At 33.7% G+C, this 18,731-nt stretch overlaps 1 protein-coding gene and 1 pseudogene across 5 annotated transcripts in view; one reads left to right on the top strand and one right to left on the bottom strand.

The window, feature by feature from the left end:
- Eml4 (EMAP like 4) overlaps positions 1 to 18,731 on the top strand; it is a 145,654-nt gene that overhangs the window by 75,695 nt on the left and 51,228 nt on the right. For 2 of the 5 annotated variants that reach the window (XM_020181031.2, XM_020181032.2), the window contains exons 3-7: positions 5,894 to 6,023; positions 9,236 to 9,409; positions 11,260 to 11,388; positions 11,955 to 11,980; positions 12,180 to 12,212. In XM_020181031.2, the coding sequence (XP_020036620.1) occupies positions 5,894 to 6,023; positions 9,236 to 9,409; positions 11,260 to 11,388; positions 11,955 to 11,980; positions 12,180 to 12,212 (492 nt within the window). The remainder of the gene's footprint in view (positions 1 to 5,893; positions 6,024 to 9,235; positions 9,410 to 11,259; positions 11,389 to 11,954; positions 11,981 to 12,179; positions 12,213 to 18,731) is intronic. The other 3 variants (XM_020181033.2, XM_020181035.2, XM_020181036.2) reach the window with 3 other exon arrangements.
- LOC141415266 (small nucleolar RNA SNORA36 family) lies at positions 11,742 to 11,847 on the bottom strand (annotated as a pseudogene).

Below are 18,731 nucleotides of genomic sequence, written 5' to 3' on the forward strand. Positions count from 1 at the left end.
TCAGAATCTTTATTTCTTGAAAATGATCTATTTTTTTGTCTTTTCTTGGAATTGTTCTAAATTTTTATTTGTATGTCTGTTTGGTATTTATATTTGTTCCTCCTGCTAGATCGTAAACTATTTGAAAACAAGAAGAGTTTCTTACTGTAGATAGCTTTGGAATGGCTCAGTAAATTCTTATTAAATTGAATGCAGGAAGAAGAAGAAAGTTACAGAAACAGGAAGTTGTTATAAAACAAATTACTGCTTTAAAGGGAGAGATTGGAAAAAGTGCAAGAATAAGAGGCTATCATGTATGGAAGTAGCAAAAAGGGTTTCAGACTTTGCCACGCATACTGGCAAGGTATTTGCCTGTAACCTCAGCACTTGGGGTAGGTTGAAGCAAGGAGATCAAGAGTTTGAGGCCAGCCTGGTCTCTGTAATGAGTTCCAGGCTAGTCTCAGCTTCATGGTGAGACCGTATTCCAGTCAGTAAAACAAAGCAGTGAAAGTTTTTTGTTTTGGTGAAGTCCATTTTAAGGTTCTTTGCTGGAGGTGATATCAGCACTCATTTACCTTCTTAACAGCTACTTGTGTCATTTCCAAAATTATCTGTACTCTAGACATCTATACTTTGGAATTATCTATTTGCTAGATTGTTAACACTTGTATATTCTTCTGAATTCATAAGTATGGCATGTCCCAAAACTGTACACATCATCTTTGCAGTACTATATGTTTCTTAAAACTCTTCTATTCATGCTACTCAGCTCTTGTTTCAGGTCCTCATCATCTTGACTGTCCTTAAATCTATTCACATAGCCACTAGAGGATTTTCTCTAAAACGCAAATTGAGCCAAGTCTTTTTTCAGCTAAAAAAACATTAATGGTTCTCCATCCTATAAAGCCTCTATGATCTAAATCCTACTTACTGTTCCTTTCCGGACTTTGCCATCTCTTATTCTACATTCTGGCTATATCAAAGAGCTTTTTTGTCCCCCTACCTCACCCAGCCAGTGCCACATGTATATGTACACTAACTTTGCTTTACATGTACTAGAATAGGATCCCAGTATTTTGTCAACTGCCCTTTAACTGGTTATTTCTTATCCTTTAAGACTTGATTCTATATTTTGTCTTGGAAACCTTTCTTGATCTCTGTGTCCCTCATCATCCTTACAGAATTATCTGGTCTTTCTTGGTAATTCCATGATATTCCATTGATACCACTCTGCTACTTTATTTACCACATGTTTTCATTGCCAGTGTCTTTTTCCTGCAAGATTTTGAACTCTGATCTCAGTAGCTGCCTTGTATATACACTTTTGTAAATGCAAGTCTAGGATCTAAGTAAATATTTAATGAGTTGTTGGATGATGAATACATATTAGTGTAGGCAAGCAAGGGTGACAAGCATATGCTGGAAGGAAGATCCAGGTGCAAAAGCACAGAAGAGTAAAAGTACTTCATTTTGGAGTTTAGACTAAACAAGAACAGGTGTGAGGGTGGGAGTGTCAAGAAATGAGCTTAGATGGATAGGTGAGGCCCATAGTAAAAGGTTTCCATGTTCCTTGTTAAGAAATTTAATTTTTGTCCTGAGGGCAATGAAAAGCTACTGAAATGCTTTGGAGTGGAAGATTGACAGACAGGTTTATAGTAATTCACACACACACACACACCTTGTATTTTAACAAAGATCATTCTGGCACATATATTAAAATAGGATACCATTGTAAAAAACAATGCCAGATAAAACTGCATGATGGGAGAATAGAGGTAAGCTAAATATTTTCCAAAAGAGAAATTTCCGGTAGTGGTACTAAAGATGCATTCATTTAGTCATTCTGATATTAAGAACTTTTTGAGTGCCAAACCAAGTACTAACTAAGCATGGGGATACCTACAAGAATCACAAAACCAGTAAGAGTTACAGATGATTCTAAGTGTTGATAAGGACTATGAAGGAAATAAAAGGGATAGAGAGTAAAGTAGGACATCTTTGAGGAAATACTAGTGATACTGAGTTGAAACTTCAGTGATGAGAACAAACATTCCAGTCTCAGCTATACCACCCTGATCTCAGAAGCTATAGAGGGTCGGGACTGGTTAGTACTTGGATAGGAGAATGAACATTCAAGGTGAAGAACAGTCTAAGTAGAAGAGCATGTGCAAAAGCTTGCTGCAAGAAAGACTAAGAAAGAATTTAATTTAAGAGTTATTATGGTCTTAAAATAAAAACATTTCATCATGATTCTTGTAACATATAAATCAAAATGGATTGCATAACTTCATATGAGAGCTAATACTATTAAACTTCTATAAGAAAATGTAGGAGAAAATCTTAGTGATCTTGATGTGGCAAGGATTTCTTTTTTAATAAAAATTAATGTTTTTGAAAATCTTATTGTAGACATAATGAAAACTTCATTTTAATAAAAATGTCCTAAATAGCACAAAAAGCATAAACTGTAAGAGAAAAATCAATCAAAATTTTAAAGATTAAAAAAATATACATATATACAATAAAACCATTATTTGTACTTTAGTCCAAATTTTTGCCAGTTTGGTTTTGTTTGTTGGTTTGTTTTGCAACACTGAGGTTTCAATTTGGGGCCGTTTACCTGCAAGCACTCTACACTTGAGCCACAGGCTCATCTGGACCATCAGCTTCCTTTTATATGCTTTCCAATAGATGGGATGGCAGACAAGTGCACTACCACACCCAGCTTCATTATTGATTGGGACGAAGGTCTTGTGGACTTTTCTCTTGGGCTGGCCTCCCAATTCCCACTCCAGAGTAGTTAAGATTACAGACATGAGCTACCATGGCCAACAATCAGTTTGTTTTTAATCTTGCTTTATTTCACAAGTTAATTCACTATAATCGGGCATATCCTACAAAAGTTCAACTTAGGCTAAAGATTTGTTGTTTTCAACCCATATTACTTAATAAATTTTCCATTATACTTTTTTTTGTTGCTGGTGCTTTGAATCCAGGGTCTCACACAGGCTAGAGAGGGGTTCTGTTGCTATATCCCTAGACTTCATACATTGTGCTTGAGATCTTCTTTTTTCACTCAAACCATTTTACATAATAAAGATAAAATATTCAAATAGTTGAACAAACATTTCTGTGGGTTGTAGACATTTTTTACTCTGTGGAATAAATTTCATAATTGGTTGAGTAGAGACTTCCTATGGAATAATAAAAAAGAATGCATTGTGTAGACATATATGTTGAAATAGCTAATCAAAAGATGTGTTCTTGTAGAATAAATCTGAGACATGAATAGAGGGTCTCCTGAGATTAATCACAACTGCCAGGCATATACTGTCATCTAATCATGTGACAATAAACACTAATTACACAGACTGTATTGAAAGCATTTGAAGATTGGTGAACCGTGCAATTAGAAATGGTAGTGGTGTGTTGATCTCTTTTTGTTTTAAACATTTAAAAATTGTAGTTAAAATACATAGCATAATATTTACCATTCCCACCACTTTTATGTATATAGTTCAGTGACATCATTGTTTTGTATCCGTCAACACCATCTATCTCTAGAATCTTTTCTTCTTCCCAAACTGAAACTCTCTACTTATACAATAGTAAATCCCCATCCTCTTCTCCCCACTGTTCTATTTTCTGTTTCTATAAATTTGGCTACTTTAGGTACATCATACAGTATTTATACTTTTGTGACTATCTTATTTTACTTAAGCATAATGCCATCAAGGTTCGTCATGTTACGTGTAGTGAGAGAGAGAACAAAATTGTATTAGTCTGTCTGAAGGGACTGTGGGAGGCAGGAGAGTTAAAGAAAATGTTAAAGAATGAAAAATATTAAAAACAACCTATTCTTAAAGGAATATAATGTGATATAATGCACTATACTGTAAGTTGTTGAATATTAGGGGAGCATGGTGATAGAGAATGAGTAATTAATGGGGGGTTAATTTGATTAATGCATGATACATACAGGTCTGAAGTACCAAGGTAAAACCCCTTTGGACTATCAAAAAAAAAAAATAGATCTTTTCTGTGGGTGGGTACCAGTGGGAAGTGGGTGAGCACAAGCAAAGGGGGAAGAAGGATAAACATGATGAATGCATTTTGTATCCTTATATGAAAATATAAGAATGAAAACTGTTGAAATTGTTCTGGAAAGCAGGGTTGAGGGGAAAGAAGAGGGATAATGATGGCGGGAGTAAATCTAATGACGATATATTGTAAATACATAGGTAAATATCACAATGTGTCACCCTGTACAAATATTATATAAAATATATAAAATAATTTTTTAAAAAGGCTCATCCATTTTATATCATGTGTCATAATTCCATTCCTTTTTAAGGCTAATACTCAGTTGTTAGTTATAGAACACGTTTGGTTATGTGTTCATTCACTGGTAGACATTTGGGTTGCTTCCACCTTTTAGCCATTGTGAATAATGCTTTAATGAACAAAGCACTATTGTATATTTATAAGAACAAATATACAAATAATTGTTCCCTGCTTTCAAGTCTTTTAGATATATATACCCAGAAGTAGAGTTGCTGAATCATATAGTAATTCTATATTTAATTTTTTTAGAGAAGCTACCAAACTGTTTTCTGTGATGGATGCATCATTTTACATTCTTACTAGTAGCACACAGGGTTCTACTTCACTCCAATAGTTTCTAATACTTTTGTTTTCCAGGTTTTTTTGTTTGTTTGTTTGTTTGTTTGCTTGCTTTTTTGTAATAGCCATCATAATGGGTATATTGATCTCTCTTTTGAGATGAGGTTTGGGACATAGAATGGGAAGTAAATTGCAGGCTGTATCCCAATTAGCCTCTCTCTCTCTCTCTCTCTCTCTCTCTCTCTCTCTCTCTCTCTCTCTCTCTCTCCCTCTCTCCCTCTCTCTCTCTCTCTCTCCCTCTCTCCCTCTCTCCCTCTCTCCCTCTCTCCCTCTCTCCCTCTCTCCCTCTCCCTCTCCCTCTCCCTCCCTCCCTCCTCTGTGTCTGTGTGTCTGCGTGGTTTGTGTAATATAAAGTTAAAAAAAAATTCATATTCTAAAAGCCAGCTGTTAATATAACCAAAGTGGCAGTAAGAGAAAAAGAAGAAAAACTGGGAGTGCAGCTCAGAGGTAGAGTCCTTGGGCTCAAATTCCCCAACACCCCCCCCCAAAAAAAAAAGAAAGAAAAAGACTCAAAGTAAATTAACTTTATACCTTAATGAACTAGAAAAGGAGGGAAAAAAATGAAACCCAGAGGTAGCAGAGGAATGGAAATCATAAAAATTAAAGCAAAGGTAAGAAGTAGAGAACAGAAAAACAATAGAATCAATAAAATCAAAAGTTATGAGATAGCACTTCCCCTCCAAAGTGGCTATAATCACAAGATAGAAAACACTGCAAATAACAAATGTTGGCAAAGCTGTGACAAATTGGAATGCTCATACATTGCTGGTAGGATTGTAAAATAATGCAGCTATGTGTTTAGCAGTTCCTCAATAAGTTAAACACAGAATAACTATATACCCAGTAATTCCACTGCTGTATATTTAGAAGAATTGAAAACAAATGTTCAAATGAAGTCTTGTACACAAGTGTTCATGGCAGCACAAAAAATGGTAGCCAAAAGGTGAAAACGATCCAGACTGTTTATCAGTAGATGCATGGACAAACAAAATATGCTGTATCCGTTGATGGAATCTTATCTAGCTGTAAAGATTGAAGTACTGATACGTGTGGACAAAACTAGAAAACATTGTGTTATGTGAAAGAAACTGAATGCAAAAGGGCATGTATTGTGTGATTCTATGAGCATTTTGCTCACTTGTACTAAACACTAATGGATTTAATTTTTAAAACTTCAATCTTTGAGAAATATTTTGGAGTTTGATATAATTTTCTTCTTAACTATCTTTAGGCCAGTCAAGCCTTCGAGAAGCTATCTCCATGTCCTGTATAACCAATGGAAGTAGTGTAAACAGAAAACCAAGTCATGCCAGCTCTGTTTCAATTGCAAGAAAAGAAACTCTTTCGTCTGCTGCTAAAAGGTACTCATTGGTAAAGGGGGAAAATTGACACTGCACAATTGAATGTAGTCTTCATTTGAAAAGAATATGAAATAGAGCTGTATGGGACTCAAGGGAATGTGCCCTGTGAATTCTTTAACTGTGAACGAGACATCTAGCCTATGCATATTCTGTTTATATTCATAAACAGAATATTCATACCTGTTGAATTTCAGTTAGAAATCTTTTGGTTCTTACTGAAGAAAGGCAGCCAGACAAGGTATATTCCTGTAATCCTAGCACTTGAGAGACTGAGACAGGAGGATCATGAGTTTGTGGTCACCTGGGCTATGTAAAAGACCCTGTCTCAAGCCCACCACCACCCTTACCTCCTAAAAGAAGGAGAAATTTCACTTCCTTTTTTTTTTTTTAAGCAAGAAATTATTGGTAAGTATCACTATAGTTAATGAAATAATGTAAGTGAATTTTCCTTAGTGAGTAATTTATTTGATATAGCATTTTAAAATGGAAAATTGAATCTTTGATTATATCTATTAGTGGGAGATTAAATGCTATTTTATAACTTTTTTCTTTAATCACATAACTATAAAATTAAAGTCTAATTTTGGAAATAATACACTACTGTTTTATATGTCTGTCTATATCTGCAAATAGAGGATAGTAGGCAAGAGGGTGGTGGAATTACTGCAGTTAAAAGTTTCAGTGATGTCAAACATAGTAGTAAATGACTGCAATCCCAGCTACTCAAGAAGTGGAGGTAGGAGGCTCACTGTCCGAGACCATCCTGGACAAAGTTAGCGTGAGACCTTATCTGACAAACAAACTAAAATCAAAAGGGTTGGGTGCATGGCTCAGGTGCTATACATTAGGCCATGAGTTCAATCCTCAGAACCACCAAAATAATAATAATAATAATAATGAAAGTTTCAGTGGATTGCAGATTGGCATTCTGTGTATATTCTTTTCATTAATTAATTAACCTGTTGTTCCCAAAAAATTGCTTATAGAACTCCCCCCCCCCTTTTGAAATTCCTAGCAGATTATTCCATATAGAATTTGGAGAGACCACAGGAGATCAACCTCATAATCTTACAACAGTTTTCTCCAAATACATGAGGAGAAACTTTTAAGTTATGTAATGTGTAATAGTGTACTGATGGAAAGAACTTACCTCAATAAACTAATGTCAGTGACTGAATTTTTTGTAGTGTGCAATTATAGATGTTTAACCAAACAGGTGGCTACAGGATGGTGAAGAAATAAGATCATCAGTCCTTTTAAAATTCTTTTAAAATTTCATCTTTGAAGTCATTATCACAGAATCTAGAGTTTTCCTTTCAGAGAATGCTAAAATTTATTGCTGTGCTCTACTTTCAGCAATAAAGGACAAAATATAAGAAAATAAATTCATAGTTGAAATTTTTTATACAGTTTTAAGTATATTTCTAGTAACAGTTTGGATTCAGCCATTTTTCTTAAATAGCACTTGTACTGTTGCCATGCACTGATCAGTATTATGCACAATAGTGATTCAGTGATCTAAGACCAGCTGAGTTTGTTTCTTTATGTGCAGAAGCACTGTATTTTGCTTTTAAATAACTCAGAAGGAAAACTCTCTTAGGTTGTACTGGGCCACCTAAAATTTACGGCCTATCATTCACGGTAATTTGAAGACCAACAAGAAGTAACTTCCAACTCAGTTTTTTAATTTCAAAGTTAATTGATATTTTTGAGGTAAAATTTTATCTCTTAGCTCACACTTTTTAAAAAATTGAACATGAAGTTGGTAGTCTGTGGCCAGTGTAAAATCAGAAGGTATCAGAACTAAATCAGATTAAGAAATGTCACTGTCAAAAACAATAATTACATTTTTATAATTATGTGTTAGAATGTGGTAGTTAAATTGTATTTAATATACATAATTTGTTAAAAATGTGCTTGGAACATACTTACTGATTATGCACCTTATAGTAAAAATTTCAAAGTGTCCTATGATTAAGAACTATAGACGGCTGATAGTTTTCTACGTTGTCAACATTGGAATGCAAGTCTTGATTCCATCTGCTTTGTAATATTGCCAAGAATTTTAATGCAGTATATGTACTCTTATCTGGTATGATTGGAAGTGAAAGTGGTTCATTAATCAAGAGTCAAAGTACAAAATCATAAAATTATACATAAGTATCTTAAAGGATGCATCTCTGATCAGATTTCTTGTTGACTATCTTGCATAAAATATGCTCATAAATAACTTCATAATTCTTAGTTTCATGTTTAAAGGCAGAGTAAGAAATTTAAAACTTTACTAAAACAGTGTTAGAATCCATTTCTTTTTCCTATGATGTTTTAAATTGTCTCACCCCAATTTAACAATTTTTTATAACTCTTTTTTTAAGTCTTTTAGGGCATTAATACTAGAACTTTTTTTTTTTGTAGAACTTGTAGTTCTCTTCTACATTTTGTTAATTTCCTTTGTATTTACTTAATTTACATAATTAAAATAACTGGCATAAACATATTTTAAGAAAAACAAACTGTTGGTAAGATTAAAACCCTATTAAGCTGGGTTGTTGTAGTACACACCTGTAATACCAGTACCCAGGAGGCTGAGGCAGAAGGATACCGAGTTTGGAGTCAACCTGGGCTGCTAGCCTGGGGTACATAGCAAGACCCAGTCTCAAAAAACAAAAGCAAAACTCTATTGATCTGTAGGTTGGGGATGTAGCTCAGTGTTTGCTTAACTTGTCCAAGGCCCTTGGTTGATCCCCAACACTGTAAACAAAACAAAACCTTCATCTGACAAGAGCAGAATTATTCAGAGAATTAGAGAGTAATCTATTGAATGTGAACATTTAGTGTGCTTAGGCATCAGTAAGTTTGTTTTTGTAGGAAAGTTATCACTTAATTCTTTATTTGGGTGAGTTGGGGTCAGTTAAGAGAACTTACCGTCTCCCCAAATCTATTCTGTCAAAATGACAGAATTCTTTGGAGGTAATTTCTGTTCAAAGGAGCCATCTTTACAGTATATATTGCCTTAGAATTTTTATAAATTCTTCATTGAAGATTTTAATAGCTTGCAAAATTTTCAGAGAATTATTTTTCCTTATTGAACAAAAATAGTATAAGTTGTATTAGCTATATGATTTAGGGTTTTTGAGTTATAATAGTCCTATTATTTTGATTTTTAAATTTGTTTAAATATGTATTGTTCCATGTTATACTTTATTTTACAGTGGTACAGAAAAAAAGAAAGAAAGACCACAAGGACAGAGAGAAAAAAAAGAGGAATCTCATTCTAATGATCAAAGTCCACAAATTCGAGCATCACCTTCTCCCCAGCCCTCTTCACAGCCTCTCCAAATACACAGACAAACTCCAGAAAGCAAGAATTCTACTCCCACCAAAAGGTTTTAACTGCCCCCAAGTACAGAGCTAGGGAATGGTTGTAAAGATACCTAAATTCTGTGATGTGGGAAGAAGGTGTACATCCATGGATTCTAAGAGAAAAGCCTTGTTTTTTTTCTTCTTCATTACTATAATTTATATTTTAGCACATTGGGAAATAAAGATTTAAAATCAAAATTTCTTAGTTAAAAGAAACTAAGTTATAGATAATCTGGTGAAAGAAAAGCATACAGAACTTACTAAGACTGAAACTATTTTTATAATAAAATTATAGAACCCTTTTTAAATTTATATGTAGTTGTATATAAATTTGTAGCCATGGATAGAAAATTGCCATATGTAATTATCCTCATCACATTTTAGCATCATTACAACCTTCAACTTGCAAGGGCCCTTCTCAACAAATGGCTCTTCATTGTGGCTGTGTCTCAGTATCAGTTTGTGGTCTTGGGAAGATAAATAGAGAGATGAATACATTTCACTTGGTCTTTTCTATGCTAAAGGCTTGCTTGAGACCTTTTCTCTGTGTCCATAATAATTAATATTTTAAAGTTATGACATGAGGAGAAGGGAAATACATTCTAACAATGTGTGTGATCCTAAATTGGGGTCTAAAATTGCATGCTGGGAGTTCACTGCTACAGCTACCTTGTAATCAAATATTAAGATCACCTTAATTAAATTTGCCTGTTTTAGAAATGCTGATTCAAGCTTTATCTTAGGGGATATATTTTGTCATCATACTTTTGCTTAGAAATCTTAGGGAACAATTAAAAACATTCCCAGGACTAGTTAGGATTTTAATAAAGTAAATGACAACTATTTTGAAAACATTTATAATATATTCTTATCTATCCAGTTCAATATTTTGCCTCAAGTCTGCAATGGAAATTTGGAAAACCAAAAATACCCTCCACTTGACTGATGCATGTTTACTGTTTACAAAATGCTTTGTCTCTGTGTCTCACACAGATTCTTATGCTGTCGAAAGGATTTGTTTCTTCTGCCTGGTCTCCTGCGGGGTTTTTCTTGGATATAGCTTATTATTGTTACGCAACTTCCAATTGTGAATGGTTAAAGGAGGCTTTTGTAATCAATCACTTTAAGGTTCTGATTTCACTTGGTATCTTCTTTGTCCCAGAATCTTTTTTTTCAGCTTCTTGAGGTCTCCTGGAAATGTGCTTGCCCTTCTAAATTGCTCTTTGGATATACTATTGCAAGAAATATTGAAGACTGGATGAGTTTAGGATAGTTAGCAATGCAGACAAAAAGTAATTTGTAAATCAAAAAATTTCAGTCATAAGTATAGGGTATTAATGTTGATGATAACACTTTTTTTGTGTGTCAAGTCTTCTTTATTTCTGATCCTAGGTAAAATTATTTCTAAAGCTATAAACGAGAATTTCATTTAGTACCACAATTTATTCAGAATTTATCATTTATACCTATATAAGTTAATTAGATGAGACCATAAATACATTAAAAAATGAAGAGCATTTTTAGAAGTATAGATTTTTAAACTACAACTATAATAGCTATTACTACTCAAACATTTAATCAGATTAGTTTTTTCCATTAACAGCAAAAAAGATACATATTTTTTTTTTAAACAGGCAATATTTGTTTTCGTGAATCTTCTGAATAATACTGAAAATTACAAAACAGACTTGGTAGCTGCCTTGTTTAACTCCTTCACTCATCCAGGCAGATCCTATCAACTAATCCTTCCTTCTCTTTCTGAATTAGCTTTGAGGAAATGTTAATCATTGCTTTTGTGTTCTATTTGAACTGTCAATTACATGTCCTTGCTACTCAAAATTTTTCTCTTAAAAAATTAATGTGTTTCTTCTAGCATAAAACGACCGCCAGCAGCTGAAAAGCCACATAATTCATGGGAAAACTCAGATGATAGTCGTAATAAATTATTGAAAACAGTTTCAACATCAAAATTAATATCAAAAGTTATAAAAAATACAGAAAAGTAAGTATTATACTTCCTTAGCTACATATTAGTGATTCTGCATCATTTTTCCGTGTATAATTACGTCTGGTTTGAGTTTTTAACCTATTTTAATATATATATATATATATTTTTTTTTTTTCTTCTCAGTATATTTTTTTAAGTCTTCTCAGAAAAGACTTAAAAATGTTAATGTTCCCTAAGAATCTCAGTAATCCTGTAAGATCTGAGTTTTTTTTATAAGGAGAATGTTTTATACTTTCACTGTTTAGGTGAACTTAAGGGATATTCATTGTTTCATAAAACAGTGTTTATTAGTAGTTTAGGCCACTGAAACTAAAAACTACTGATGCCTGATTTCTTTTTTCTTTTTCATTTGTAGGCTGGGGATTAAATGAATAGAAATTCATTTTCTATCCAATCATTTTCCCCAGCCAGTTTCAATGTTCAAAGTTTAATTACTGAATTTCAATCCTAGAAATTTATCTAAGATATGGGCTAGGCATCAAATTTTTATAATTCTTTCTGGTGATTTTAATGGTCAGTCATAAAAATTACAAAATGTGTTCTTTGAATTCCTTTTTTAGGCATAAAGATGTCATCATTAACCAAGGTAAATTAAAAATCCTTTTTAAAAATACTTATTTTGATTTTCTACATCAGTTTAAGTTTTTAGTAATTGATAAAAATTACTGATAAAACTTATTTTCATTCAGTGTACTTTATTAGCTCATACTAGTCAAAGAAATGTGTAGTCATTTAAGAAAATGCTCAGTTTTTATTGTAAGATATATCATTTTTGTCTCAACCAGCAAAAATGTCAACCCGTGAAAAAAACAGCCAAGGTAAGAATAAGCTACACAGTTGGTTGCCTTCCTGGATCTCTTATTTGGCTTTTCATTGTTTCTACTCTCTGATTTTCCTCTTGACAAAGGAAAGTATCATGATAATTTGAACTAGTGAATCCAACTACTTTAAAAAAAAAAAAGTCCATTTTCTGTGAGTTCTGAAGATGTAAGGTGAGCAATAAAAATAAATACAGCAGTATAAAATATGCTTTCTCCCCTTTTTTTTAAAGTTACTCTTAGAAAAGCCATTTAAAAGATTGATAAATTTTAACTCAATGTCTTGCCAACTTCATTGCAAATAATCACTCATTTCTTGATGCTAAGACTGAAAATATGAGTCTAGCAAACCATTTCCTTTTAATTTTTTCTTTTATATTAATTGTAAATCCTGGCTACTTGCTGTTGTTGGCTTGTTCTGACCAAATAGAGAGCAGATTTTCTGTAAATATATATTTAACTTAATTACAAAGTAGGTAAGTTTTCTACATAAGTTTTACATTTTCCTTAGATTGCCTGCAAGTTTAATTGAAGCATGCTGTTCTAAATGAAAGCATGCCTTTTCTGTGCATGCTTTTTCAGTTCATTTCTACATGTCATAGTTATCTTTGTTTTCTGGGCTATTAACCAGCTAAAATGTAGTTAAAATTTTTGTTAGGGATTTAATATAACTTCTGTGGTTTTTTTTTTTTAACTTTCTTTGGTTCTACTAAGAAAAGAAATATTTGTTATCTTCTTTGAATGATTCGTTTTTACATAGAAATTGTAATTGAGGTTGAAATTTGGTGGTTTTCTCCTTCCGTTATAATATAGTGTAGGTTATGTAATGGTTGACATTTAAAAAAGAAATGAGATTTTATTTACAAAGACAATTCTTATTACATTGTATATCAAAACATTTTTTCTTAATAGAGGTGGTGAGGTATAGTGGAAAGAACAGTGAATGTAGAGTTGCTGTGTTTAGCGTATGGTCCTGGCTCTTCTGTTTGATAGCTTCATGACCTAGAACAAATGTCTCTGAGTAGTTTTCTAACCTGAGATACTAACTGTATCTGAGTAGTTTTCTAACCTGAGATACTAACTGTAAAGCTTACTTCAATGACTGCTGAAGGATGAAATAATATATATGAAAGTACAGTAAAACTAGAATATACTGTAACCTTAAATAGGTGCTATTATAAATATTTTGCTAAAGACCTCAAATTTTATAAAAATTCATTGGGTAAATGAGATAGGGCTGCCTGCCTTTTACTCATGTCTTGGAATTTTAAGAGTGGTATATATAAGAATGGCTTGTGTTGATGACACAACTTTAAAAATCACTCAGACCAACAAGTAAAGTAATATATTAGATAGGGATTGCTATAGAAGCATCATTAAGCTGGATTTTCATCAGTGGCAGTGAGAAGGATGGAATGAAAATCTGGAAAATGATATAGAAAAAGCAGTGTTTAACTTCTTCGATTATAAGAATTTTACCTCAAAAAGATTGTCCCAGATGTTGGAAATTGAAAACTTCAAATGTTGACTGCATTGAGCCTTACCTGTGGCATTTAAATCTATTCCTTTGCTACTATAATTACTCTATCCTGTCTAGAGAATACTAATGATTAGAGTGTGCCTGCAAGAACTTTTCTTCAGTCTACTATGTGGTTCAGGCCTGACCAAGATTAGTGAGGCTGAGTCTCTAGAAACAAGTAGATGGATTCTAGAGGTTTTAATAGAGTGTGGGAAAAAAGGAACAGAGAGAATCTGTGAAGCCTAGCTTGAGAGAACTAGGTAAGTGGCATCTGCTGAAATAGAAACATTTCTATATGTACGGAAAAAATAGGAATTTGGTTTTGAAGGCTCACACTTGAGTTGGCTCTAAAACTTACTTGACATGTAGAAATGTATAGGAACCAATGTGATGTTCATGTTTAAACAAATGGATTTTGGACTTCAATGACTGGTTTCATCACTAGCAGGTTATTTCACCTCCAACATAGTTCTCTCATTTTTAATTGGGATAATAATAAGTCTTCAAAGAGATATTATAAAAATTAAGATAGTAATAAAGCATTTTAACACAGTATATGGCATATATAACACCAAATAATATATATGAGTATATATATATATATATATATGTATATATATATATATATATACACACACACATATATAATAATATATATGAGCCTGGCAGTAAAAACCTTGCACTCAAATGTGTAGAGAAGATGAAGAGGCAACCATTAAGCTAGGTGATATAGTGTGTGCCTGTAATCCCAGCACTCAGGAGGCTGAAGCAGGAAGATCAGCAGTTCCAGGCCAGTCTGGGCAACCGTTATATGATCTTCATTTGTTTTAAGTTGTAGACCTATTGTAAAGGTTTGGCACTCATTTTGCATGGCATAGTCACACCATATCTTCTTTTAGCTATTAATGCTAATAACATCTGTCATTTTTAGACGTTCTTTTAAAAATATGATTTATTAATGTCTTTAGCTCTTTTTTCCCAATGACAGCTGTTAGTTGTTCCACGCCATCTGCTTTGATAAGAGAAGAAGCCTATTTGCATTTGGTACATTTAGGTGACTGGTAGCAGAGAAAAATAAAAGGCTGTGTCCTCAAGCACAGCGGGTAGGAAAAAAAGCCTTGAGGCTGCATGTTCTGATCAGCACTTAGGCAGGAAGTTTGGTTGTCAGCAGTAGGAAGTGGAATAGGCTGTACATAGGGAAATCTCTGAGACTAGCCTCAAAAAAGGCTGTCACTGATCTAGATCTTTGTCTGCACTCTGAAGCATGAACCCTTCTCGTGACTCTTTCCTAGTTCTGGGTTCTGTTCTAGTTACAGCAGAGATAAACTCCTCCCACAAGGTAAAATTTGAGTAAGTTTTCCTGTAGGAATATTTATTGTTAGATGTGGCAGTTAGCTTTCTAGTATAATTCTCTTCAACTGGTAAGTTACTAACTAAAAAAATTTTTTTTGGTTTTGGTTTTGTGGTGCTCATGCTTCCTAAGCAAGTGCTATACATTCTCAGCCCTAAAAAAAGAGGTGGATTTTTTTTGTTTTGTTTTTTGAGCTAACTTGGGAGACCATAAGCATCTTTTATAAAATTACCTATTGGAGAAAAATAGGTAAGTCTGACAAAATTCATAATAAAATTAGTACAATTACTCATCCTTATAGTAGTTATTAAGTATATTGTTATTATTATTACTCTTACTATTTTGCAGTGCTGGGAGTCAGACCTCGAGCATACTACTACATCCCTTAACATTTGTTAAATATAAGAAATTAGTGTGTTATATTCTCATTTCTAGAGCAGAATCTGAATATCCTCAAATTATTGCCCATTTTTCAGACTTGAACAACCTTAAATAGTTTTTCTCTTTGCATCCCAAACTAGTTATGTTTCTTTTAATTGACAGATAAAATTGTACATACTGTATACAACATGATGTTTTAAGTATGTATATTGTGGAATGTTAAATCTAGCTAATTAACAAATTCATCACCTTATGTAGTTATTTTTGTGGTGAGAACGCATAACACCTATTCTTCTGGTAATTTTCAAAAATACAGTATTTCAGTAGAGCTCCTTTACTTGGGGAGATTTGTGTTCCCTGGCTGTGGCTGCATCACATCTGGTAAAGGTGGCCATGGTCTCTAGACTAGGATGAACTGCACTCCCGGGAGTGCAGGATGAACAGGGGAGCTGAGCCTGAGCCATATAGCAAGTCTTTTAGAAATGTTATGTCTCTGATATTATTGAAATAGGCTTCTTTGCCATATTTTCCCAAAGACAGATTTTTTTTTTAGGTAGTAAAAATAACCTAAGCACTGATATTTTTAAGTATTTTGTGACAAAGTTATAAGCAAAACAGCAAAGAGATTGATTAGAAGAAGCTTAGAGTCAAGAAAGATAACTGTAAATTGATAATTAGCATAGGTCCACATGGTTATGTTTCTGATGTAAATGCCTAAGGGGTTAGAGTCATCATCCCTTTTTACATCTTCATTGTGCCCAGGGTAATTAATTCAGGACATTTTGCTAGTCAATAGAATTTTGCCTGTAGAACAAAGAAAATGAAGGTAGCATTTTATAGTACTAGGTCAAAATTTTCAAAGCTGAGTTTTGTCCTGGCTAGTGAAACTAAGTCATATTATATTTGGCAAGCACTATAACTAGAACTTTTAAATGTATGAAATAAAAAAGTTAAGTTATATCCTTCTAAATTTTCTCTCTTTATGAAATTTAGTATCTGTATTTTATGAGCTGTTTTTACAGCTAGGCCACTGAAAAAGTCTTGGATGAAATTTAGATTTTATGAACAAATCAAGTTCTGTGTTCACAGTCCTTACACATTACATTGTTTCACTGAACTTTCAAAATGTTGAGTTGTTACTACAAAATAACTATCATTAGCTAGAACTTGAAATCCTTTAGGAAAAAAAATCTGAGAAAATGTTTTAGTCTTTCAAAAATGGCCTTTGTCAATGTCTACTATATCAGAGTTAATATTTATAGTATCTTGTTTATGTTTTTGTAGCTTAACTATATAATTTGGGGGTTGAAATAGTAGTCTGAAAAAGTTCGGGCCTGGGGCTCAAGCAGTAGAGCAGGTTCTCTGTAACTGCAAGGCCCTGAGTTCTGGCCTCTCCTTCCCCCAAAAAAGAGAGAAAAGGCTCAGACTAAGATTTTTTAGTTATCTATTTGTTTGCATGAATTTGGTAGCATAACATTCTGCCACATTTTAGTTAAATACAAACTTCAAAGCATCTAGTTTGGCGGAGGCTATGTAGTTCTAAATAATAGTATTTTGAAACAGATTAAAATTTTGCTTTAACCTCTCTGAGCCTTGATTTCCCCTTCTGATAAAAGTTAGAGATTGGACTCAATGAACATTTCCAATACTACATTTGTGAAGAAAAATGAACCAACAGCTTTTATCAACAATATACTATGGAAATTGATGTATTTATTATTTTTGTGGTACTGACATTTGAACTCAGGGACTAGTGCTTTCTAGGAAGGCGCTCTCCCTCTTGAACCACATCCTCAGCTCCAGAATTAATTAACCTGTTTTGGTGGCACTGGGGTTTGAACTCAGGGCCTCATGCTTGCTAGACAGATTCTGGTACCACTTGAGCCCAGAATTTATTTATAATTATACTATTTTATCACTGTTCAGGTTCAATTAAGGCTATTTTGTTTGAGCATAGGCTAAAATAAGCATTGAAAGTCAAACCAAGGTCTGTGTGAAAGCTTGTATTCTCTCCACTTCCTCTCAGTCCCAGAAATTTTCACTGTGCCAAGTTAAAAGATAAAATGTTGAGATTAATTATATTTCAGTAAGCAGCAGCTTCATTACTGAATACTGATGGCCTTATTCTGTATAAGGGTAGGAAGTTTAATAAATTCTTTTCCTCATTCTTTTCATGAATCACAAAACTTTGTTGCCAAATGGGGTGGTACATTTCTGTAATCCCAGTGCTTGGAAGGCTAGAGAAGGAGGATCATAAGGTTGAGGCCAGCCTGGGCTACGTAGTGAGACCCTGTCTCAAAAAAACAAAACAACAACAACAACAAACCCACTTTGTGTTAGTGTTATTGATCTCAAGCTCTATTTTGACCAGTTCTACATACCATCCCTTTCCCTTACTTTCCTTGTTACAGTGAAGACAGACAGCAAGTAAGAGTTGGGGCTGGTAGAGTGGCTCAAGTGATACAGTACCTGCCTAGTAAGTTTGAGGCCCAGAGTTCAAACCCCAGTACCACCAGAAAGTAGTGTTGGGCATATTTACTATAATTCTTTTGACTATTAGACTAAGAAGCCTGATAGTCTCAAGAAAAAGTTTACATTGAGAAGACAATGACTAGAGAAGAAAGAGTATTGTCTTCATATTTTACTCAATTTCCAAGGAAAAGACTGCTTTCTACAAGAAGAGGTTGCAAGCTGGTGTGCTGTGTGCAGGCCAAATAGGTGTGCTTTCACACTGTGATTTCCCTTTTGGGAAATTTCAGTCATAGATTTACTATTTCTCTTTTTTTTTCTTCTTTGAGTAGTACTGAGATTTGAATTCAGGGCCTCACACTTGTTAGGCAGGCATTGTACTTCTTGAGCCACTACCAGCCCTATTTCTCTTAAAAAATGAGAAGTTCTGATAAGAGTGGGTACACATCCCTGATGGAGCTGACTAACTGCTACCTCCCTGGGATGGTGTACAGAATATTCCACTACTCCCTTCCCCAACCAGCATGTACTTTCCCACTTCTCTCATCTGCATTTCCTGCCAGACTCTACAGATACTTGAATTTGTAACCCTGTATTAAAGTGTACACAAATAGAATCAGCAGAATTCTGACTTACTTGCCTACATTTACCATTCTGTGAATAATCACTTTAAAGCTTATGAAGAGATTATATAATACATTAAATTATAAGCAAGTACTAAATGGTGTTTAAAGTGGTCACAAGTTGCTCAGTATGATAGTACACACTGTAATCCCAGCATTTGGAGGGCTAAAGCAAG

Source organism: Castor canadensis, chromosome 12, assembly GCF_047511655.1.
Source record: "Castor canadensis chromosome 12, mCasCan1.hap1v2, whole genome shotgun sequence".
In the NCBI taxonomy this organism is placed as follows: Eukaryota; Metazoa; Chordata; class Mammalia; order Rodentia; family Castoridae; genus Castor; species Castor canadensis.